This window comes from Leopardus geoffroyi, chromosome A1 (assembly GCF_018350155.1).
Source record: "Leopardus geoffroyi isolate Oge1 chromosome A1, O.geoffroyi_Oge1_pat1.0, whole genome shotgun sequence".
In the NCBI taxonomy this organism is placed as follows: Eukaryota; Metazoa; Chordata; class Mammalia; order Carnivora; family Felidae; genus Leopardus; species Leopardus geoffroyi.
The window spans coordinates 1118775-1143492 of record NC_059326.1 but is presented as its reverse complement, the minus strand read 5'-3'; the positions used below and the strand labels follow the sequence as shown (position 1 = coordinate 1143492).

The 24718-nt window shown below is 49.7% G+C and overlaps 1 protein-coding gene across 2 annotated transcripts; it reads left to right on the top strand.

The window, feature by feature from the left end:
• Positions 1-455: 455 nt before the first annotated feature.
• Positions 456-19620, top strand: GJA3 (gap junction protein alpha 3). 2 transcript variants are annotated; one of them, XM_045443927.1, is made up of 3 exons: positions 456-647; positions 13158-13341; positions 16976-19620. In XM_045443927.1, the coding sequence occupies exon 3, from the start codon at positions 16993-16995 to the stop codon at positions 18346-18348; it is 1356 nt and encodes a 451-aa protein (XP_045299883.1). In that variant the 5' UTR covers positions 456-647; positions 13158-13341; positions 16976-16992; the 3' UTR covers positions 18349-19620. The 2 variants fall into 2 exon arrangements, with proteins under 2 accessions (XP_045299883.1, XP_045299872.1); XM_045443916.1 differs by lacking the exon at positions 13158-13341 and having other exon boundaries at positions 457-647.
• The last annotated feature ends 5098 nt before the right edge of the window (positions 19621-24718 follow it).

Below are 24718 nucleotides of genomic sequence, written 5' to 3'. Positions count from 1 at the left end.
GAACGCGGGGCCGGTGCGGGGTGACGGGTGCGGGTGGGAGTGCGGGCCCGGTGCGGATTGACGGGGGCAGGTGCGGGTGGGAATGCGGGCCCGGTGCAGGGTGACGGGTGCGGGTGGGAATGCGGGCCCGGTGCGGGGTGACGGGGGCAGGTGCGGTGGGAATGCGGACACTGTGGCGGAGCGCGGGGTACAGGCGCGGTGTGGCGCCACGCGTGGTGCGGGGGCAAGTGCAGACCGACGGCGCACGAGAGGCGGTGCGGCGTGGGGAGCGGCTGCTCGCGGGGGCGCGGGACGGGGAGCGCGGGCGGGGCGCGGGTGCGGGGCGAGCGCGCGGGGCGCCGGGCGGGCAGCGGGGCGGGGGCCCCCCCGCTACGCGCCCTGCCCGGCACCGCCCCCGCGCGGGCCCCGGGCCGGGGGTGGAGGCGGCGGGGGGCGTGGCGCGGCGGCCGGGGCTGCGGCGTGGGGGCGCCGAGCGCGGGGCGCGCTGGGGCCGCGCGGATGGCCGCCGGGGCGGGGAGGCCGGGCCCTGGCGCGGGGCGCACGCGTGAAGTGGCACCGCACGTGTAAGAGAAGATTCTCCTTTTCAGAGCGGCCGGGAGCCCTGCTCGAGAGGGAGCGCACCCGGGTCGCCGCCGCGGCACAGCGGGGTAAGCGCGGGGCAGCGCCGGGGCGGAAGGACGGGCGGGACGCCGGCGCCCCCGACCGCCCCGACCTGCCCGGGCGGGCCGGGGCGGAGCGGCCGGAGCGCGAGCCCCGCCGCTCGTGTGCGCCCCCGGCCTCTCCGGATCCCCGGGGGGGATGTCCGGGGAGTTGTGGGAGTGACCGGGTCAGAGACGGGGGCTCGGGAAACTTCGGGAATAGTCGGCGTCCCCGCGCGCCCCGAGATGTCTGCGGAGCGCCGGCGCACGGCCGAAGGCCGGCCGGCGGGTGCTTCCCGGCGGCGTTTTCCGCCTCGGGCGAGCAGGCGAGGCTCCGGGGCCTCAGACCTGCGGGGTGCCGAGGCCGCTGCGGGCGCTCGAACCGCGTCCGCGGACGCAACGGCGCGGGGCTGGGGTGCGGCTGGCGGCCGGGTGCCGCTGTGCAGGGGCGTCGGCGCCTTGTAGGGACGGCGTTGGCTCGCCTACTTCTTCCAAGAAACTTTTTGAGAGTCTTCCCCCCCCCCCCCCCCCCCCCCGCCCAAGAAGTGCTTTAATCGTAAGTGCCAGGACCTACGATCTCATTTCTTGGCCCCTCTGCCTGGGATGGTGCGCTTAAGGGGAAAGAACTCACAGAAGAGCGGGGAAACCCTTCTCTGCCTTCTGTAGTAACCCCTTCCTGAAGGCGCTTCTAACCGTGAGTCGCAGTGTGGACGCCCTAGTGAACAGAATCCACCCAGGTTTCTCGGCTCAGGAACATGTGTGACCGAGACTCTAGGGACAAGTGGAGTCCTCCAGTGTTGGTTTTACCAAGAGAGCGTCAAAATATGTCATTGAAGAATGGCCGTGTGAAAACAGCTGAGACGGGAATTGGGCTTCGTTGGTATTACTCGGGAATTCAAATTTGTGGTTTATGATACGCGCATCGCTTCACCGACAGCCCGTCGATGTGCTGTGAAATGTACTGCAAAACAAACATTGAAAGATAACAGAGGGAAAGGGGGGCTTTGTTTTCCAACGGTCGGTGTGTTCAAAGTAAACGACAGCTAATTTGGCACATATTCCGCTGGTGCAGCAGTTTGATTCATGTCCAGATAAGCATCCTGGGGGGGGGGGGGGGCAGTGCACGTGCTCCTGTAGCATAAAGTAATTCAGGAAAATTTTACTACTGTAACAAATGAGACGGTGCTATTTATATTGACCAGCTTAAAGCCACCTTGAAATAATGAAATGTAACAAAATGTCACCGTGTGCCAATAAGAAAAAATTTGGCGGGGCGCTTGGGTGGCCCAGTCAGTTAATTGTCGGACTTCAGCTCGGGTGGTGATCTCACAGCTCCTGGGTTCCAGCCCCGTGTCGGGCTCTGTGCTGACAGCTCAGGGCCTGGAGCCTGCTTGGGATTCTGTGGCTCCCTCTCTCTCTGCCCCTCCCCCGCCCGTGGGCGCGCTCTTTCTCCCTCTTCTCTCTCCCTCTCTTTCTCAAAAATAAACTTAACTTTTTTTTTTTTTAATTTTTGACACAGTTTCCTGGAATGTTACTTAAATTTTAAGTTGTGTTCATTTCCTTAACAAAAACAACTTTTACATACACACTTAAACTTTATGTGTATGTATCACTACCATTTTGGCCTCATGTATGTAAAGAATTTAAACTATAATTAGTCTTCCAGATGCTACCATTGCTTGAACATGCACCTAACACAGGAAATAGGATAGATTCGTTTTTTAGGATTTTACCTCAGTATCCTATGTAAACGCACGAATAAACACTCGGTTTTTGTAATGTGCTAAAATATTGTCAGAACGTTCTAGACGGCGGAACGGCCCTTGAGAGGTATTTCGCCCTGTGCAGATAGCATGACTCTCAGGATCTGTGCATTAAGAAGCTCAACCAAACCCAAGGATTGGGGAGTCTCTCCCCACTCCAATGTGGTGTGGCCGTCACCAGCACTGTGTGACGCTTGTCACATCACATTTCGATTAGTTTTGTCACAAGTCTGTCTCACCCACAGACTGTGAATGAACCGCCTGAGGGTGAGGCCGTGTCTTACTTCGCACACTGCACACACACGACAGGCGTTTGCTAAATGTTCGCCAAATTGAAGACGGAAAGAAGTCCAACGCGTGTGGCCCTAAACAGCATGTGTGGGTCTCTAAAAACACTATGTTTTTGCCATTTCCATATAATGCGTAAAAGGAGTAAAATAGCGATAAAGTTCAATCTGAATTTTCGTTCTTACAGTGGCAGGAAATTCTTCATCGTAATAACTGGGTTAGTATTCATCCTCTGGTGCTTTTTTAAAATCTCGGATCTTCAAAAGTATGACTTCATAATGGGTAATGTGAGCAGTGCCTGCACTCTGACATTTCTTTAATTTGAGGAATTAGTGGTCTGCTCTAAACTTAGAGTTAACAAACTAATGATACTAAAATGTAAAAATCACAATTTTTTTCATTCACGACACCTGATTATCTCCATGAACTAACACTCATTTTATTCATGAACCTCCATTTTGTATTAGCTTTAAAATGAATCTTTTATTCTAGAACATACATGAGATTTCCGTGTTATATCCTAACAAAAGTAGGTTTGAATAAAAGGGAAATTATATTTATACTATGGAAATTATTATTGCAAAAATAGAAACCATTTTGACAGATGGCATCTGTGCCAGTAATATAAATGTAACCATAAAATACCATGAGTATAAGGCCGAGAGGTTTCGTTCACTAAGCAAGAGTAAAGACAGTTATCTGAATTTGCTTCAAAATGACAATTCCAGGGGTGTCTGGGTGGCTCAGTCCGTTGAGCCTCCAACTTCGGCTCAGGTCATGATCTCACGGCTCGTGAGCTTGAGCCCCGCATTGGGCTCTGTGCTGATGGCTCGGAGCCTGGGGCCCACTTTGGATTCTGTGTCTCCCTCTCTCTCTGTCCCTCCCCTGCTCGTGCTCTCTCTCAAAAATAAAAAAAACATTAAAAATTTGCAGGGTACCTGGGTGGCTCAGTCAGATAAGCGTCTGACTTCAGCTCAGGTCACGATCTCACAGTTTGTGAGTTCAAGCCCTGAGTCAGGCTCTCTGCTGACAGCTCGGAGCCTGGAGCCCGCTTCAGATTCTGTGTCTCCCTCTCTCTCTGCCCCTCCCCGGCTCGTGCTCTCTCTCAAAAATAAAAAAAACATTAAAAATTTGCAGGGTACCTGGGTGGCTCAGTCAGATAAGCGTCTGACTTCAGCCCAGGTCACGATCTCACGGTTTGTGGGTTCGAGCCCCGTGTCCGGCTCTGTGCTAGTAGCTGGGAGCCTGGAGCCTGCTTTGGATTCTGTGTCCTCCTTTCTCTCCGCCCCACCCCTGCTTGTGCTCTGCCTCTCTCTGTCTGTCAAAAATAAACATTAAAACATTTTTAAATGACAATTCCAATTTATATGATGGAGTAACGGGACTGTTAGCACGTCAGTAATATTTAGCCCAAATTTTAGCCACTTTGGACTGGGAGAAAAGAGCAAGGGCAGCTGTAGTCAGCTGAACAGTCTGCCTGGTGCAGAACCCCGTGAAGTCACGCGGAAGGGGAAGGTGGGCCGGACCCAGAGGCAGAAGTCAGGAGTTTTCGTGCCGGCTTCAGCGAGCTGTGTCGCCCTCGGCAAATCACGGTCCCCTCTCGGGGCCCGCATTTCCCAGTCTGTGAAGTGAAGAGAATAGATAAACCAGACGGCTTCCCAGGTTCTTCTGGCTCCAAAATGCCGTGATTCCGTATCTCCTCGGTGGATGAGTAAGACTCCTGAAGGATGTCGCTTGGATTTATTTAGGGAGACTACCTTTTACTTGACCAGACTCTAGGAAGTCAGTACTTGGTATGGTGTTCAGAGTGCCCCATCTGTGTTTTAGGACAAGAGCCTGCTCAGAGCACTCGCGAAAGCACCCCTGTAATTTTCTTTTTTTGAATTTCCATCCGAGTTAGCTAGCATAGAGTGCAACAGTGATCGCGGGGGTAGATTCCTTAGTGCCCCTCCCCCATTTAGCCCATGCCCCCCTCCCACAACCCCTCCAGAGACCCTCTGTTTGTTCTCCATATTTTGGAATTTTCTTTATTGTCATTCACCGGCGCCCCAAGCCACCCTTCAGGAGGTATTGGTAAATTCAGCTTTATTTCAAGAGTAGGACTTTTGTTTTCATTATTCACTAATTAAAAGTTGAGTACCGATGCGGAAATACATTAAAATTGACCCTAAATGACACCAAAATGTGTACATAAAATGTTTAAATAAGCGAAACTTCAAATGGTATTCTTAGGTCTGTCACATAAGTGATGTTTAAAACTTTTACTGCCATCTAATAATCGGCAGGAGACACCGGAGGCCTGCACAGGGTGATGGAACAGGGCAGACATTTGGAGGGTTTAAAAAGGAAGCCAGGAAGGCATGAATAGTGCTTGGAAGACAGGCGCGTTTCTAATTATGCTCCAGACTTTCTACATTTTTCTGTCAATTGAACTGAAGCTCAACCAGCTGTTAATTTTCTAGCTTAATATTAGAACTCTAATTGTGGAAATGGTGACTTAATACTGGTTTTTGGTAGGGATATTTATTTTATTCACAGTATTTAAAGAAGAAATACTGTGGATAAAAAGTTAAGGGTATTTTTAGTGTTGTCATTCTTGAATATAAAATTCTCCAACGTAAAATTCTTGAATATAGGGGCGCCTCGGTGGCTCAGTTGGTTGAGCGTCCGACTTCAGCTCAGGTCGTGATCTCACAGCTCGTGAGTTCAAGCCCTTCGTAGGCCTCTGTGCTGACAGCTCGGAACCTGGAGCCTGCTTCCGATTCTGTGTCTCCCCTCTCTCTGCCCCTCCCATGCTCATGCTCTGTCTCTCAATAATAAATAAACGTTAAAAAAATTATTGAATATAAAATTTGAAGACATTTGTTTTTAAACTAGTAACAGTTGTTTAAGTTGCTCCCCACTTAAAATCACCTCTCGCTCAGCTTTTAAATTACAGAATGTCAAAAACAAAAGAAAAACTGAGTTTTTCCCTTGACTAAGGATGAAAAGTATTAACCATATTTACCTTAGCCAAGTAAAGACTTTAGAGCATGTGACTTTTCAGGTGTTTATAAACAATTTAAATCCCTCCCCAAAACAATTAAAATCCCCGCATGCAAGAAAAAATATAGAGATAATAATAATAATACATGGATGGCAAGTGTTTTGCATACGTTCTTATTTAATAAATAAAATAAATAAAAGTATAATTTAAGGGGTGCCCGGCTGGCTCAGTCAGTGGCTCTTGGTCTTGGAGTTGTAAGTTCGGGCCCCATGTTGCATGTAGAGATTACTTGAAAAATAAAATCTTTAAAAAAAAAAGCATAATTTTATTAAAAAATAATTTTTGAAATGTCTAAAGAGAGAGAGAGAGCACGTGGGCATGTGCGGTGGGGGGCAGGGGTGGCAGAGAGAGGGGGACAAAGGATCTGAAGAGGGCTTTCTGCTGACAGCACAGAGCCTGACGCAGGGCTTAAACTCATGAACTGCACGATCACGACCTGAGCCAAAGTCGGACGCTTAACTGACTGAGCTACCCAGGCGCCCCTGAAGTATAATTTCAAAACAATTTCATGTTTCTAGAGATTTATTCTCTGACAACAAAAATATATAATTCTAGCGGTGCTTTAAAGTTATTAATAAGTTGGAAAATCGGTGTTTTACGATTTCATTAAGTACGATAGTGATGTCTCCTGCCAGAGCATTAGATTAGTGAAAAGTTAAGTAATAGAGCCCACGCACATTTTCCATTTAAAATAAGGAATCCCCTGGAACTGTAAGGTAATAAATAATTTTACACTAAGATAGAGGATACCCTTAAATTATATATGTGTATTTTATACTAATACTAGCAAATCCCAAAACCTACAGTCCCTACTTAAAAGATCCATAGGAGATCTTTGGAGATTTGCTCTGTATACTGTAAATACAGCATATGTGATAAGACATTGGGAAAAATAACAAAAATAAACTCTCATTCTTTTTCAAGCATATCAAAATTCTGTAAAGAAAAACTTCTAGCAAGACTTATACTTTAAAAGCTTCCAATAAACAATATTTGGAACCAAACAAAAGGATCTAAGTACGGATACCACACAGTTTCAAAATCATAAGAAAATACCATGGATAATTTTATGCCAATAAATTTGAAGCTTAGATGAAATGGAAAATTTTCTAAAAGATATAAGCTATCAAAATTGACTTAAGAGTAATAGCAGCCCTATTTATGTCAATAACAGTTAATGAAGCTGAATTTGTAATCTAGGCTTCCTCCTGACCCCCTTAAAAAAAGACATTAATTCCAGATTCTTCTATAGGACATTCTTATACAAGCTTATTCAGGGAAATGTTTAGTTTTTCAGGCTAAAATAATGTTCTTACCCAAATCCAATGGTAGTACCAAAAAAATGAGACCAATCTTAGGCATGAACAAATAATCCAAAATAAAGTAGCAAATTGAATGTGATAGTATATTAAAAATAAAATGAGTAATACGGTGCTTCACCATCTAAAAAATTCACAGCAGTGGGAAAAAAAGTACCAAATCCGATTTAGTAAATTCATGATTCAGAAACTCATTCATGATTTTCATGATTTAGAAAACAAAACCCAACAAACTTAACAAAGATTACAAGGAAACTTCCTTAGCCTGATAAAAGTTGAAACATCATACTCAATGCTAAAACCTAAGAAGCGTTCATGTTTAAGACAAAAATGTGAAAAGGTGTCACCATCATCACATTGTGCTAGGAGTGGTCAGTACAAGAAAACAAGACAAGAAAAAGAAATAACGGGAATTAGAATTAGGGGAGGAAGAAACAAATCTATCCTTAATAGCAGATGAAATGGTTATATGTATATGTTACATAGAAAATCCAAAGGAGTCTCGTAACTATTTGAACAAGTAAGAGCTTTCTAACAAGTTTCTGGATACAAGATCAGTTTATAAAAACAATGTGGGGCGCCTGGGTGGCGCAGTCGGTTAAGCGTCCGACTTCAGCCAGGTCACGATCTCGCGGTCTGTGAGTTCGAGCCCCGCATCGGGCTCTGGGCTGATGGCTCAGAGCCTGGAGCCTGTTTCCGATTCTGTGTCTCCCTCTCTCTCTGCCCCTCCCCTTCTCACACCCTGTCTCTCTCTCTCTCTCAAGAATAAATAAAAAAAACATGTAAAAAAAAAAAAATTAAAAAAAAAAAAACAAAAAAAAACAAAAAAAAAAAAACAATGTTCCAGGGGCGCCTAGGGGTGCTCAGTCGGTTTAGCATCCAACTTCTGCTCAGGTCATGATCTCGCGGTTTGTGAGTTCGAGCCCCGCGTCAGGCTCTGTGCTGACAGCTCAGAGCCTGGAGCCTGTTTCAGATTCTGTGTCTCTCTTTCTGCCCCTCCCCTGCTCATGCTCGCTCTCTCTCAATCTCTCAAAAATAAACCTTAAAAAAATTAAGGGGCACCGAGGTGAGTTCGAGCCCCGCATCGGCCTCTGCTGACAGCTCAGAGCCTGGAGCCTGCTTCAGATTCTGTCTCCCTGTCTCGCTGCCCCTCCCCTGCTCATTCTGTCTGTCTGTTGCTCTTTCTCTCTCTCAAATAAATAAACATTAAAGAATTAAAAAAAAAAACTATTTGGAACAACAAATCGAACAAGTATAAATTAGGGATAAAGCTAACAAAAGACGTGTAAGACCTTTAGCTCCAGTGTCCTAACACACTGTCGAAGGGCATGAAGAAGGTCTGTGCGGTGGATCAGTTGTGCTTTATTGGCGGAGAAACTAGTTCACAAAGAGCTAAATTTCGTGCCACCATAAATTTCATTTGTCCCAACAAAGTCACGTTTCAGATTCTTGTGGACCTTGACAGGCTAGATTTCATAGGGAAGAACAAAAAAGCCAGCTTTGTGAAGAACGAAGTTGAGGACTCGTCCTACCAGACAGTCACGTGTATGTAGGACTGTTGCCATCGGTGCCCTGCTGGTTGGTGTGACCGGTGGTTCTCTTCTGGAGATGGAAAACAAGTCACACGTTACTCAGTCTGAAACTTCAGGGGTTCGGTTTCGTCCTCTGTTGTGCTTGTCTGTGTGGTTGAACTTCTCCCGTTGCTGTGACACTGAATTGTAAGTGGCACCGAGCCAGCTTTTAAAAGCCTAGTCCCCATCTTGCTCTTTAGTCTTAGCAGCTCAGACAACACTAAGTGTTGGAGGTGAGGCTATAGTGTAAAAGAAGAAGGGGTCTTTTGTTATTTTGGTGAACTTATTTTGAATTCTGTTTCCTTTTTGAAGAGACCAGAATTATGGAAAAACTGTGGTAAGTGCTTAATAACGTAGGGGACGGTCCCCATGGCATCTGGAAATTACTATTTTAAATGTGAAAGCTTGAAATAGGCAGGTAAGGTTTAAACCTAATGGAAAACAGTTTTTCCACCTGCTAAAAAGGTAATTAGATAAGCCATTTTGCATTGCATCATATTCGTGACTGGTTCAGCCTTCCGTGTTCTTTTAAATTTGTGCCAACTCAGGGCTGGCAAAAATTGGCTTTTGGGCCACACGGCCCCATACCAAACCTTAGCAGATATTACTCATCGAACATAGAACTCTTTCCGGCTAAGCCTGTATGTGACCCTCTTGGTCCTACCCAACAATGTTCTAGGCAGTCACAGGTAACACAAAATTAATTTGCCTAGCCATGCTTCATGTTTCGTTACCTCTAACTTAAAAACCAAGTAACTATATTTTTAGTGTCAGTGTATTGTGACAAAAGGGAATCAAGTAAAAATACAAATGACACCTTTTGGGTGTTAATCTCCCAGAGTCCTAACTAAAAGTTGCATTTCCTAATAAGCAGCTATTCTGTAAGCTTGTCCTTCCGTACTCAACCTCCAAATGCTGGAGCACCCCACGGCTTGGTCTTCAGCCCCCTGTCCTTCTCCCCTGCCCTCAGACGATCTCAGTCCAGTCTTGGGGTTTGGTGATGACTCCCCAATGTTTATCTCTGGCCTCGACACTTGTATGTCTGATAGATGTCTCACATTTACCATCTCCAAAACAGGACTCCTGATTTCCATGCCTTTCCCAAACCTGTACCTCCTCTGGTCTCCCCATCCTTCCTCCTGTTCGGGGTGGAAACCTTGGCCTCTCCTCGGCACTACCCGATCCTTGACCCATCAGCACATCACGCTGGACCGACCTTCAGAGTCTGTGCAAACTCAGCCATTTGTCACGACTGTCACGTTTCTGGATCATAGCACAGCCTCCTCACTGGACCCTCCGCGATCACCCTCACCCCCTCCGCCCCACCGCCGTTCTCGGCACGGCGACCACAAGGGTCCTGTGAAGATGGAAGCCGGATTACGTCACTCTTCTGCTCAAACCCTCCGGTGCCCTCTCGTCTCACTTGGAGCCTAAGCCAAGGTTCTCCTCACTGTCCGCCGCGATCTGTCCACCTCCAGACTTCCTCCCTGACCTGCGTCTACCTGTCTGCTCCTCTGGACTCGTCCTCTGCCTGGACTCGTCCCTCATATCCGAGGCCCGGTTCTTCACTGGGATGTCCCCCTCTCAGCCAGCCCTCAGCAGCCCCTGCACTGCCCTCTGTGCTTCCCCCTGCCCCGCCCCAGCTCTCCGTCCACCCACGGCACGCAGCACCTGCCCTCTCTTCTCTTCTGCCCCACATCTTTCCCGCCACAGCCTACGAGGCACCAGGCAGTGCTCTGTGTTGCTCAGCACCGAGCACCTCACAGGTAGTGTGGCCTCTGCTCAGTCTTCACTGAGTGGCCGCAACCTGTAGTCTGGCTGTGCGGGGACCTCGGGGAGCCCGGTCCCTTTCTCATCCCCTCTGTTCCCTGGTTATCAAACCTTTTTTCTTCTCAGGGGCTTAAGTCCTGCCCTTGCCTGAGAAGATGACCGCCTGCTCGACCCCGCCGAGAAGAGCCTTGTCATCACCGCGGAGGATGCTCGTCCTGCGTCTGCCCTCGCGTCCTTTTGCCCCGTCCTGCTGCTGGGCAGCCTGACCCTGCCCCGCCCCTCCTGTCCCTGTGACCCCGCCTCTCTGATGCCAAGCACCCACAGCCTTCCCTATCTTGAAAACACCTCCACTGGGCCTTGTTACCCATTTCGTGTCGCCCTTCCTTTAGGTTCTAGACTTACTGAACAGGACTCTCTGTGTCATGCCTCCATTTCCCTCCCACACTCTGCCTCTTCAGCTCCCAGTCTAGGCTTTTGTTTCTGCCCCAACGCTCCCACTAGACTGGGCACTTAAAGACCATCAGTGGCCTTCTTATTGTGAGATCGAAGCCTTTGCTTTATGCCCATCCTTCTCGAACACACAAAGAATGCGGACACTGGTCGTCACCTCCTTCTTCAGAGTCCTCCTTCGGCCTCCTCGCTTCCGTGTCACCCTCGTTCTCCGGTCGTGTTGACAGCAGTCAGAGAATGTGCCTTTGGAGACACGAACAGCGCTCCAGCAGTGACGTGGGCCGTGCTCGTACTGACGCCCAACGTAATCTTGCATCTTAGTAGCTCAGACAGGGCTCTGTGTTGGGGCCAATTCGGTAAAGAAGGAAGGGTCTGCTGACATTACTTCGAAAGCAAAAGCAACTACAAGCCAGACAAGGTGAACTTGTCTGGCAGAGCTGATCGGGCCCCCGCTGGGGAAGGTCCCTTCCCTCCACACTGTCCGGGCATCGCCGCTCTCTGTCATTGCTTACTCTCAGGCTCTTACCCAGTTGGCCAGTCCCTCGATCCTTCATCGAACACGGACCACACAGGCCGAGGGCGGGGAGTCCTTTCCCATGCTGTCTTCATGCGTTTCGCTGGATTTTCCACAGACGTCCATCCTTTGTTCTCTGCTCTGTCGTCTTTCCCCGGGAGAGTGGAGCTACACTGCGGACCCTCTCCAGCCTTTTCTGGTTCTGTCTCCAGCTTCCTCCTGGGCAGCTCACCCATCTGTCCCACCGCTGCTTTTGATCCGGAAAGACAAAACCACCACTCTTCACCTGGTCTCCCAATCCCAAATTAGCAAGCCTCCCTCAATGTTTCTGTCTTCAAATGACCCCCTGATTTTCCCACTCAGGCTCAGAAATGTGAGCTTTGTCTTTAATTCACGCCTCTCCCTTTCACGGACTCTCGGCAGACTCTGCATCCTGCTTTATTTTTGTCTCCAGACTGTGTCTCCTTTCTGTCCTTCCTTTTTCCATTTGCTGCTGCTGTCATTCAGCCCAGGCCTTCAGCACTCACTTGGAGATTATCACTCTTCCTGAGTCCCCACTGGCCGTCAGAGGGGCCCCTTCTTTCCTGAGCAGCACTTTCGGCCTGTCTCCCGCTCTCCAAGTGGTTTGGCGGCCCTCGATGTGAACGCCTACTGTGTGCAGGCCACACAGCTCTTCTGTGCAGAAGCAGCCGTTTAAACTCACCGCTTCCTGATACCAGGTCACACATATTCCCGCTGCCAAGGGAACGCTGTTCTGGCCTTGAAGTGCACTCCTGTCCCCTGCCCAAAGCCACCTCTCTCAATCGCCGCTCAAATTCCACTCTCCCCTGGCTGGCCTTCCCTGCCTGCGTGCCCTCATATTAATCTCCTTTTTCTCCGAGATCCCTCCGCACCTGTACAGCTCCCCATTTTCCTGAGTTCTCCCATCTCCACAAACAGATTCCCAGATAGACGCCATGTGTTTACTTCCACTGTATTCAACAGAACCCGTGGCCCAGAGTTGAGCACAAGACGGTCACTGAATAGATAGCCACTGATGGATCCCAAGGGACACGTAACGCCTCCCGAAGGCCGAGGGGAACCTGTATACCTCTGAAAGGGAAAGCAGGACGGTCAGAAGAACGGGGAAGCAGCCACGTATACACTAGGCGGCCTCAGGTCCTGTTCTGTGTTGGTGTCAGAACCAAAGTTTCCCTTGCGATAAAAGCAAAAGTCAATTAAATGCCACTTCGAGGAGGTGACTGACGTCCGGGTACTCGAGGACCCCACTGCCGCTGTGGGAGAGCAGTCACCTACGGAGTGCGCCACGCTCTGCGGCGAGCTCACGGGCACCTCGCGGAGTGAAGCGCTCGGCCCTGGGAGCCGTCAGGAGCTGCTCTGCTTTCGTCCCGAAATGGCCCGACACCGACAGTAAGAATAAACCCGTTTTCTCCTCACTCGCTCAGGTTGTGTTCGTGTCGCTGGCTGGCAATGCTCAGCGGATCGTGAGGCTTCCTCTGGTCCGTTGCTGGTCCTTACTGAGCGGCAGAGCTTGCTGTTCAGACGGTGCTTCTTCCCTCCTCTGCTGTTGTCTTCCTACTGAAGTGGCCTGAGGGGCAGGATCCAAAAGTGGTGTTGATAAAACACCTTAAGAACGTCTGCGTGGCATCTGGAGCAGACTGGGGCGACTCTGAAGAGAGGGGAGGTCACTTCTGCCGTGGAGTCTCCCATCTCGATCTGACCTTGACCCGTACTGCAGGCCTTGTCATAGATACTCCTCTGGTTAATGTTTTTATTCGCTCATTCATGTATTTTCCAGAAGAAAACCCAAACTGTGAAGCGTGGTAGTGGTAAGACTCAGCAGCGAACATCAGGATACAAAGAGGCCGGCCCTTGCGTTGGGGGAACTCGGCAGACTGCCGTGGCGGGAGAACCCAGTTTAAGCTGTGTGTCATCAGTGACAGCCATTGTCGGGATCTGTGACGCATCTCAGAGACCCCAGGGTCAGTCTCCAGTCTGACATTGGGCTGATGTCCTGTGTATCAATTTGTCTTTTGAGCGCTTACCAGGGACATGATTAAAGAGGTCGAAGCAGCAGACACCTTAATGAAAGAACAACGAACAAAGAATCAGGTTTTTTCAAAAACTAGAACTTTGAAACATGAGTCATGGTCATTAATCCTTTATGACCATAAATGTAGTAAGTTGTTACAGAAAATGCAAAGAAATGGCAAAAGAGAATAAAAATCACCCAGTTCTAGAAACGCTGTGGCTCACAAGTCAGTACCTTCCGCTCTTCCTTTGCACGTGTGAATGTGTGGGAAATAGCGGGTAAAAGGCTATGGTTTTGTATTAGGTTTTTGTCATTTATCAGTATGGCACGAACGTATCTTCAAGTCACTAATGATCTTCGAAGTTATGCCTGATGAATACCTTGTATTTTAGCACTTATGAATGAGTCACAGCTTTTCATGTATAGCTGGCCTTAACCTGTAAATAATTTGAGAGTGTAGGAATTGTCTGCGAGCAACAGGAAACCTAACTTGAACAAACAGGGTTTTCTCCCTTCACATAAGGCTAGAGCTTATGTTGCGGTTGATTGAGCAGGTGCACAGTGCCACAACAGGTGCCTCGGGACTTTCTTGACCATTCCCTCATGCTTATTGATACATGCCTGCAAAGTGACTGCCCCACTCCAGGCATCGCATCTGTCCTCACCATAGGCAGATAGGGAAAGTGACGGCAAAGGTAGCCATCTGCCCTTTTATTGGGAAACCAAAAGCTTTCTCGGAAGTTCCCCAGCCAACTTCTTACACCTCATTGGAGACAACAAAAGGAGGTGGGAAAGCAAGCATTTCCCTTCCCGATCACATTACGGGCAGGCAAGGGAGAGGGGGATGGGAGTAGGAGCGGGTCAGCCAGATCCCGACGCCAGCCTTGGGCACTACTATGTGTTTAATTGCTCATCCTTCAGTGGGCACTTCTGTTTCCAATTATTCCTTCTTATGAATAATTCACAGTCAATATCCATGTTCATCCATTCATCAAAATCTCTGATTGTTTCCTTGGTATGATGTCCCAGGAGTAGAATTAGAGGTTAGAGGTATCATGATCTTAAGTTTCTTTGTTTTTAAGAGAGAGAGAAAGCACGACCGGGGGAGGGACAGAGAGAGAGGAAGGAGAGAATCCCAAGCAGGCTCTGCACTGGCCATGCACAGCCTCATGTGGGGCTCGAACTCATGAGATTGAGATGAGATCACTTAGGACAAGATCGTGACCTGAGCCGAAGTCAGACAACCAACCGAGCCACCCAGGCGCCCCAAGGTATCATGATTTTTATATCTCTTACATATTACTGAACTCCTTTGCAGAAAGACCTTGTCAGTGTGTGCCATCATGCAGTGCATGAGCCGTGGGCTCTCCCCCGCTCCCCCCCCCCCCACCGGACACATTCTTAGTTGTCCCCTCTTTAGGATTTCCTGAGCTTTGACACATGCCAGAGTACCCACAAAGCATGCAGATGGTAACACGTTGTGATTCCATAGCTGCACCCAGAGGTCACAATTCATTTTAAGGGTACCTACCTGAAAGTGTTTGCAGCAACTGGACCTCAAGAACTCTGGAGAGGCTGGGCCGGCAAAGGTGAGTAACAAGATGCCACAGTCAGCAGCTGTACCCCCTCTCGTCTGATTTACTAATTCAAGAAATGTTTCCCTGGCCCCGTGTTTCTCAACAGGTGCACAATGGACATTTGGGGCGGGCCAGCTCTTTACTGTGGGGGACGCCCCAATCATTATGGAACATTTTGCTTCCCTGGCCCTGCAGGGCAGTGCCAGCAACACTTCCCAGGCCCTGTGACAAGCAGGCCCTCCCTCGTGGCATTCTGGTGGGGAGAACCCACCAGGCACATCGCATTGACTCCCTTTTAGCACATTATGCTGTGCTGGACAAGGCAGAACCTGCCTGCACATCTGGGAAGGTGGCAGGAAGAAGAATAAATTTCCCCCACTGACCTTTCCTTAGAGACTTCCAGAAATGCTACGGCCCAGCTGTCCTGCCTGCAGACATCAAGGAGGAAAGGGTGCACATGCAAACCCCAACCTCAGAACTAGAATTAGGGAGAAAGTCCACAAGCAGTCAAGGTGCTTAAAGGTGGTTTTCTGTAGAAACTCTGGAGGCTGTGTGTGTCCAGGGACAGCAAGGAGGGAGGATGCCGTTCGCAGCTTAGCAAGGTGGGAGGTGTGGGAGGATGGAGAGAACCTCCTGGAATGCAAAGGGGGCAACAGTCGTTAAGCCAGGCCATGATAAGGGGAAGAGAAAACACAGGGCACCCGTGTCAGCCTGAGTTGGCCCCTCTTGAAGGGAGAGTGGAGGCCAATAGGCCAGTCCCCGCCTGGCCTGGGGCCAAGTCTGAAGTTGAAGAAACAGGACATGCAAAGGCATAAAGGCCGTCTCGGGGATCACAAGAAGCATGCGTCACCAGGGTGTTGGACCAGGGACGGAGGGCTGGGCCGCACGGTCAAGGCTTCTGTCCTGTGCCCCAGGGGAAACGCTTCAGCAGAGTGAAGGGAAGGGCCATGGCTATGGGCAGAGAGGGCGGTCAGAGACATCATGACATCCGGGGTTTAGGGTAAGCAGGATGTCATCTAGAACGGTTCCCTGACACCCGACATCTTTCATGCGAGAGTGGGTTGTTTCATGTCCAATAATTCAGTTTCTACATTAAAATATTTTCCCTTGTAAGAACATGCCAAATAGAACAGACGCCAGTCACAACAGGGGCAAGGAGGCTGGTAGGATATGTGAATAGTAACGTTTCTCCAAAGACCTCGAATGGCGGAAACAAAGGGTTGGAAGTTTATTCCAAGAGAGCGTTAACATTTGTTTCTTTAGATCATGGTGAGTAAAGTTATGTTTTGTTTGTCTTCACACCAGTTCATAAAAATTAATATTTGTGAACATTTTTTAAATTCAAAATGAGAACAGTGTCCTTCAGCGCTGCCGGAACTCCCCGCGTAGACGGCTCTCCTGACGCAAAGAATGGAGCTGCCTTTCAGTTCCGGTTGGAAGCGTCAGGCCTGTTGGGGCAGCAGCGACACGGAGGACCCCTTCTCATCTTGGGCCCCCGCGTCCGAGGACCACAGCTACCTCCACAGGGGGGGGTCCACGGGCCCTCCGTCCCTCCTCTAGGAAGCAGCTTACTGCGCATGACCCGATGACCATCGTCCCATCTTAGATGGAGACACAGGGTTTAAGGGCTTCGGTCACCTGTGGGCATCTGGTTCATGCCGCACTCGTGTCCTGCGACAGTAGTTCCGAGTGACAACGGCGCTGCGGGCGTGGCTGTAACCCGGCTCGGGGCCACGGTGGGAAGACGCACGCACGTGCACGCGTGCACACACGCACACGGGCGCATGCGCACACACGCACGCAGGCGCACGCACACTCTGCACGCGCGCGCCGTGGAGGGCTCCGCAGCGCCTCCCTCGTTTGGCAGCGGGAGGATGGATGGCTTCGCAGGGGAGCGACCGCCCAGCGCCGCGTGCCGGGCCCCGCCCCTCCCGCGCCCGCCGGCCCCTGCCCCTGCCCCTGCCCCCCGCGGCCTCCTTCCTACTAACCGGCGATGTTCCCTTGCAGGTTAGCAAGCTGAAGCAATGGGCGACTGGAGCTTTCTGGGGAGACTATTAGAGAACGCGCAGGAGCACTCCACGGTCATTGGCAAGGTTTGGCTGACGGTCCTGTTCATCTTCAGGATCCTGGTGCTGGGCGCCGCGGCGGAGGAGGTCTGGGGGGACGAGCAGTCGGACTTCACGTGTAACACGCAGCAGCCCGGCTGCGAGAACGTCTGCTACGACAAGGCCTTCCCCATCTCCCACATCCGCTTCTGGGTGCTGCAGATCATCTTCGTGTCCACGCCCACGCTCATCTACCTGGGCCACGTGCTGCACATCGTGCGCATGGAAGAGAAGAAGAAGGAGCGCGAGGAGGAGCTGCTGAAGGCCGACGGCCCGCACCCCGGGCCGGCCGCGCGCTGCGGGCCCGGCGGCCACGGCCAGAAGGACCGGCCGCCGGTGCGCGATGACCGGGGCCGGATCCGCATCGCCGGCGCCCTGCTGCGGACCTATGTCTTCAACATCATCTTTAAGACGCTCTTTGAAGTGGGCTTCATCGCCGGCCAGTACTTTCTGTACGGCTTCGAGCTGAAGCCCCTCTACCGCTGTGACCGGTGGCCCTGCCCCAACACGGTGGACTGCTTCATCTCCAGGCCCACGGAGAAGACCATATTCATCATCTTCATGCTGGCAGTGGCCTGCGTGTCGCTGCTACTCAACATGCTGGAGATCTACCACCTGGGCTGGAAGAAGCTCAAACAGGGGATGACCAATCACTACCGCTCAGACTCCCCCGAATCCAGGCTGGGGGCCGCAAAGCCTGGCGGCGTGGGCCCGCTGCCGCTCCCCTCCCCGTCCGCCCTGCCCGCGGTCACCATCGGATTCCCGCCTTACTACACCCACTCTGCCTCTTCCCTGGGACCGGCCACCGCCGCGGGCTACCCCGGGGCCCCTCCGCCGGCGACCGACCTCGGCACGGCCGCCCCGTCTGAGGCGCGCGAGAAGGCTCGCCCTGCCAGATTCCACAACGGCAACCACCACCTGCTAGCGGCAGAGCAGAACTGGGCCAACCAGGAGGCCGAGCAGCAGACGGCCGGGAGAAAGGCCTCGCCGCCGGGGTCCGCTTCTGCCTCCCTGAGCCCTGCGGGCAGCACCGGGCAGCTGGCTCAGGACGCGGGCGCGGGCGGCAGCGCCCCCGGCCCGTTGGCGGACGGGACCGGCAGCAGCCTGGGCGACGACGGCAAATCGGCGGGGACCCCCGACCTGGACGGGGAGCAGGCGGGGAGCCCCGAGGGGGAGATGCTCGCGCCTCCTCTGCCCCCCGCAGACCCCGGGCGGTTGAGCAAGGCCAGTAAGTCCAGCGGCGGCCGGGCCAGACCGAATGACTTGGCCATCTAGCGGGCGTCTCTCCAGACAGCTTTATAATAACCGTTTCTTCTCGCAACCAAAACCAAAGTGCAGTTCCAGTCTGCAGGTAGACAGAGAGCCTGGAAGGGAGAGGGCACTGCAGTGGCGGAAGGGGAAGATCACGAGGAGGAGAGCAGGTTTCTGTGTGTCCATGCTTGCTGTTCTTAACACTGTGAGGTAGAGTGGGGAGAACGTCAGTGCTTGCTGAGATGGGGAGGTGGGGGCAACGTGGGTGCAGGGGCTGTTGACCCTGGAAAGATGTTCACGGCAACCCAAGAGGCCAACAACCTGGGCCGCCTTTGCAGGTGCTGCTGTCCAGCCTTGGGCTCCCGCCGTCTCTGTGGGTAACTGTTCCGTTGTGGTAAAGCGACAGGTGTCTTTACCTGGGGGCAATTGGGTCTTCCATTCCTACACTTCCCCAGAGCCTCTGGGCAGCCCACAAAGTCACAGATGCCCTTAGCACTATCTCTGTTTGATACTTTTAACTTAGAGTTGAATTTCATTTGGGATATTTGCCAAACTGCACTAAAAAAAGACCTAGAGCGAGTCCGTAGACTGTCATTTGAGTTTCTGAAATTGCCTGGGAAGCCCAGGATCCCACACCGTACGCTTCGTGACGAGTGACGATGAGCAGGTACCCTCCAGGGGCGGAGACCCAGCAGGCGAGAGCCACGGAGGTTGCTGGTAAGAGAGCAGGTAGAAACGCAGCGACACTTGGGGTAATTTTTAAACAGTTGAGGAAATTGAAATACAAGTGTGGCAGGTATGCCTTAGGTATTTATTTTTTAAATGATATTTTGTGCTTTGATCTGAATTGTACAGGTATGCCTATCCACCCCCCCCCCCCGACTTTCTTTCAGGAAAAATGAAGGAAAACTAGTACCATTAAGATGAATAGTGACCGAGAGAATGCTAATTTGTCCCATTACATACTGGTAAAGATTTGGATTTTCTTTTAAAAGAAATTCTTCGACCTCAGGAGTCAGCTAATGGCTACGAGAATGTACGATACAAAATAAAAGGGGAAATTTTAAGTGCATTTCAAATACTTGAAGTTGTGAAGTTTTTGAATGGGAGGTTAAAAGTTAACCACTCTTGCCAGAAAAATGATTTATACAGATGAATCAATGACCTACATTTTTTTAAGAGTAAAAAAAAAAAAAAAAAAAAAAAAAAAAACAACAACCTCTTAGAGTTTCCTAACCATTGTTTGTGGGCAGCCTGTTTGCTTTCTAAAGTGTAAATAAAAGTATCTGGGTTTTACTTCCTGTGTAAATGCATGTGCTGATTTCGGATGTGCGTGCGCCTCATTTGTCACCCATGCAGATCGCTGCACTGACAGGGCTATTTCTCTGTGGGTTGTGGCTGGAAGGCGGCAGAATTTTCTGTACTGCACATTCTGCTGTCCTGTCTTCGTCTCTGTTTATAGACCGATGAACGGGAGTCATGCTGAGCCTGGTCCTTCTCGCCCTCCGACTTCCACTGAGTATTGTCAGCCCTTATTCAGCAAAACACCAAACACTTTCCAACTTGATTCCTTTCTCTATATGAATGAACTCCAATTTCCTGACAATCCCTCTGGAGCCACACTCTAAACGCACTTGGCGTTTTATATCATAAAGAGTGACCCACCAGCATCTGATGAAAAAGACTGTGGTTCCCATTCTCGGATGAATGGGTGCAGCATGTTCATTAGGGTGTTAACGTTTGCTGCAGACGTGGACAATCGCCCCTCCACGGCTTGAGAAATGCTAATTTCCCATACGTACGCGTTCAGCCTCTCTCAGATTTGAGCCTTACAGAAAACTATTTGAGTGACTGCTCTCCCGGTTCTCCCTCGGCTGGGCATAGCTAGTGCCATTGTAGACGCAGACATTCATCACATACAGTGGACGCCTTAGGCTCAGGCAGTAGGGCCCAGCCGGCCTGGCCGAGGAGGGCCACCGGAAAACCCTAGTTTGAAAAGCATTCCGATAAAAAAAAAAAAAGCTTCGGTAGCGACTGCAGCTAATGGCGAAAGCACAACTCATTCAGGGGATGTGACCACAGGTTCTTCAAGTCCTACCATTATAAATGTTAGTAATAACCTTCTGACTTACCCAGGATGGAATTCTGAGTGGGGTTGGAGATGAGAATGAGAACTACAATTATAGTTTTTACATTTCAGTCATCTTTAAAAAGTTTTTAAGTTTCTGCACTTTAAAATTGGATTTTCTTCACCATACGTTGATGAAGATGCCAGTATTATGAATTGACCATAGTCTAATTGGCCCATTTAGTGAATGGGTAGGAGTGTGAAATTAGATTCGTCTCCTTGAAAATCACAAATTTATTAAGAAGTAGAATTCTGCAATCCAACAGGGCCGATGGTGTTTTTTCAGGGGGCTGTTGTGATTTCCATTCACATAAAATATCAAAGCATGCGTTACGTTTTGTGGCTATGTGAGGTATCCAGGGCCCTGGAGGCTAGAGCCCTTCTCTGCCCTGGGGGCATGAGCAGTATTTCCATCACCGTAAGCATCAGTAAGTGCAATAGGACAGAAGTCACCTCTCCCTATGGTTAAGATTCCAGATGTATTTTCTCTAGCCTGTTAATTATGTGGAAATTTCACTAAAATTATTTTTTCTTGATTTAAGGAAATAAATTATAATTCCATAAAGCTTACTTTAAAACAAAAATGCTCTACCTAATAATTGTACACACGTTGTTTTTTTAAATTTACATCCAAGTTAGTTAGAATATAGGGCAACAATGATTTCAGGAGTAGAATCCAGTGATTCATCCCCTACGTGTAACACCCAGTGCTCATCCCAACAAGTGTCTTCCTTAATGCCCCTCCCCCACTTAGCCCGTCCCCCCTCCACGCGCCCTCCAGCAACCCTCTCTTTGGTCTCTATATTTAAGAGTCTCTTCTGTTTTGTCCCCCTCCCTGTTTTTATATTATTTTTGCTTCCCTTCCCTTCTGTTCATTTGTTTTGTATCTTAAATTCCTCATATGAGGGAAGTCATATGATATGTGACTTTCTCTGACTAATTTCGCTTAGCATAATACCCTCTAGTTCCATCCACGTAGTTGCAAATGGCAAGATTTCATTCTTTTTGATTGCCGAGTAGTATTCCATTGTGTATATACACCACATTTTCTTTATCCACTCATCCATCGATGGATGTTTGGGCTCTTTCCATACTTTGGCTATTGTCGATAGTGCTGCTATAAACATTGGGGCGCATGTGTCCCTTTGAGACAGCACACCTGTGTCCTTTGGATAATTACCTAGTAGTGCACACATTTTTTTAAAATTTTTTTTAATGTTTATTTATTTTTGAGACAGAGAGCATGAGCGGGGGAGGGTCAGAGAGAGAGGGAGACACAGAATCTGCGGCAGGCTCCAGGCTCTGAGCCATCAGCACAGAGCCCAACGTGGGGCTCGAACTCACAGACCGTGAGCTCATGACATGAGCTGAAGTCAGAAGCTCAACCGACTGAACCACCAGGCGCCCACAATACATGTTATCTTTTAATCTGCAGCATACAAGACAATTATGTTTTGCATCTGTGTTTGCAGAAGCTCAGTTATCCGGTTGACGCTACATAATGTGTGATAATTCTAAAACCTCCATCATTACTAATCCATCCCCAGATCCATGTATTAAAATTCTAAAACATTTCTTCTATATAATCGTTCACTTTCTCCTTTTTAAACTTCATTTGACTGAATTATTATTTTCCCATGAGATTAACAAAAAAGATGCCTTAAGTTTAAAAAGAAAATAGAAAGGGGGAAAGGGCAAGCCATCCTGGCTTTCCTTGATTGTCAAGTAAGTGACTAGGTTGTGGATTTCTTATGCAAGAACATCTAGAGTTAGAACTATGAATACAATTCACGCATCCTTTAAAAAAAATTAACTTCGTGAGATTTAGTCTCTTTTCAGGTTTTTCCTATTAACACTATAATTCCTTTTTTTCAGAAGAATCTTGTTCTGAATTTCTTTTTCTTGTGAACTTTTTCGTCTGATATTTGTAACATGGATTTGTGGATCTCCACCAAACAAATTCTTTTTTTTTTTTTTTTTCAACGTTTATTTATTTTGGGGACAGAGAGAGACAGAGCATGAACGGGGGAGGGGCAGAGAGAGAGGGAGACACAGAATCGGAAACAGGCTCCAGGCTCTGAGCCATCAGCCCAGAGCCCGACGCGGGGCTCGAACTCACGGACCGCGAGATCGTGACCTGGCTGAAGTCGGACGCTTAACCGACTGCGCCACCCAGGCGCCCCTCCACCAAACAAATTCTTATACAAAGTGGTGCATGATTTCAAAGTGTGTTTTTGTAAAGATCAGGAGATTACTGCCTCCTCCCCACCCCCACTTCCATGGAATCCAGGATATTCTCTTAATAACCTTTATTTTTTTTTTAAGTTTATTTATTCAATCTCTACCCCCAACATGGGGCTCGAACCCATGACCCAAAGATCAAGAGTCACATGCTCTCCCACCTGAGCCAGCCAGGAGCCCTCTAAATCACTTTTAAATACAGGATAACACATAGACGTTGTTCATTAAAGTCCGAAAATGTTATTTCTCACTCTAATTTTATATTATTGCACTGCAAAGCTCTAACATTTCTCATTCCTCACAATATTTTTCTTCTCTTTGCATTATAGAATGCCTTAGCAAGACTTTTTATGGTCAGTGAGGAATTTAAATAACTCTAAGAGCAGCGCACTGTTTCTAGTATGATATTGGAGGATGTTTGGTACGTAAATGTAATTTAGATCATAATATTTACAAAACTCTTACTAAAACTTTATTTTTTGTGTTACAATAGTATCTTTCGTAGCCTAAATTGTAACTGAAAATAGGCATTTTATAAGCTAAGAAATAAAAAGTGGCCATAAATTTAAATCACCAGCTCCTGGTTAATTGTTTTTATTGATAGAATCCTTGAGCAGGTTTTCAAAGTAAAAATTTTCATCTACATAGAACGAGGAGCAAAAACCTCTTTGTACAAAAGAAGCTTGAGAAATTTCTGCAGTGGCTGTTCAGGCCTCACAGGTACTTAGGAACCCAAAGTAGCGCCTTGCAAGGGTTCTTGTAGCTTTGCTACGACCTCTTGCTATGTGTTCTGCAGAAGAAATAATGTGCATGCTAACTCTATCCCCTTCACTCTTCCTTCGCGCACGGTCCTGCTAGGCTGTAATGGGGTTCAAGAGCGGAGAGGTCACTTTAGCAAGCCTGGAGTTTCTCCTTCTCGGGGAGACTTTTCTGTATTTAAGTAACCGTGTGGTTGCCGTCTGCTTTCATGACCTCTGGCAATACCTGTGATGTGTCCGACCCTGTCCTTACCCGAGATGCAATGCCCATTTACACGGCTCCCGCTTTATGAATCCACTCTGGGCATGATCTCCAGGGACGCGGTGGAACAAAAACCGGGAGGGGCCTGGCTGCTTTCGAGGCTCTAAAGTAACACGACATTCAAAAGTCAACCCCCCCAACACGAACTGGTGAAAAGTCCCCCTCCTTGCTCCCCCCCCCGCCCCCCCCCATCCCAGGCCATAGGCGCTAAAGCCCGTTCTGGATGCAGGTTCTGGAAAGAAGGCTCTGCCCTCTGGTGCTGGGGCCCCCGCGGGGCGGCCCTAGGGGGAGGGGGCGGGCCGACCGCGCACCCCGCGACCCCGCCCGGTGGCACCCCTGCGAGGAGAGGAGGCAGGAAGGCGGGAGGGATGGTGCCCCGGGGATTCCAAGAGGGCGACAACCAGGGGCCGCCTTTGTCCCCTCGCCGGTGCGGGCGGCCTTTCCCGCAGACACGCCGTGTGGACTTGGCTGCCGCCAGGCCTCGGGGACAGGAATGGGACACTGCGCCCGTCAGCTGCGGGCCTCGGTGACGCTTTATAAAGCACATGGTACCTTTTTTTTTTTTTTTTTTAAATTTTTTTTTTTTTTCAATGTTTATTTATTTCTGGGACAGAGAGAGACACAGCATGAACGGGGGAGGGGCAGAGAGAGAGGGAGACACAGAATCGGAAACAGGCTCCAGGCTCTGAGCCATCAGCCCAGAGCCCGACGCGGGGCTCGAACTCACGGACCGCGAGATCGTGACCTGGCTGAAGTCGGACGCTTAACCGACTGCGCCACCCAGGCGCCCCAAAAGCACATGGTACCTTAATTAGCAGGCAGCCTCCGTCTGGGGACACACAAAGTTCCTGTAAGAGGGCCAGTCCCGGGCCCCAGGACCGGGGTCGGCTTCCACACCGCTCCTTTCCAGCCACGTGACTTCAGGGACGCTGGTCAGCCTCTGACGTTGTTGACGGGTTTTCGCCTCCGAAAAATGGAAATAGACTTGTGCGGCGGAAGTGAGAA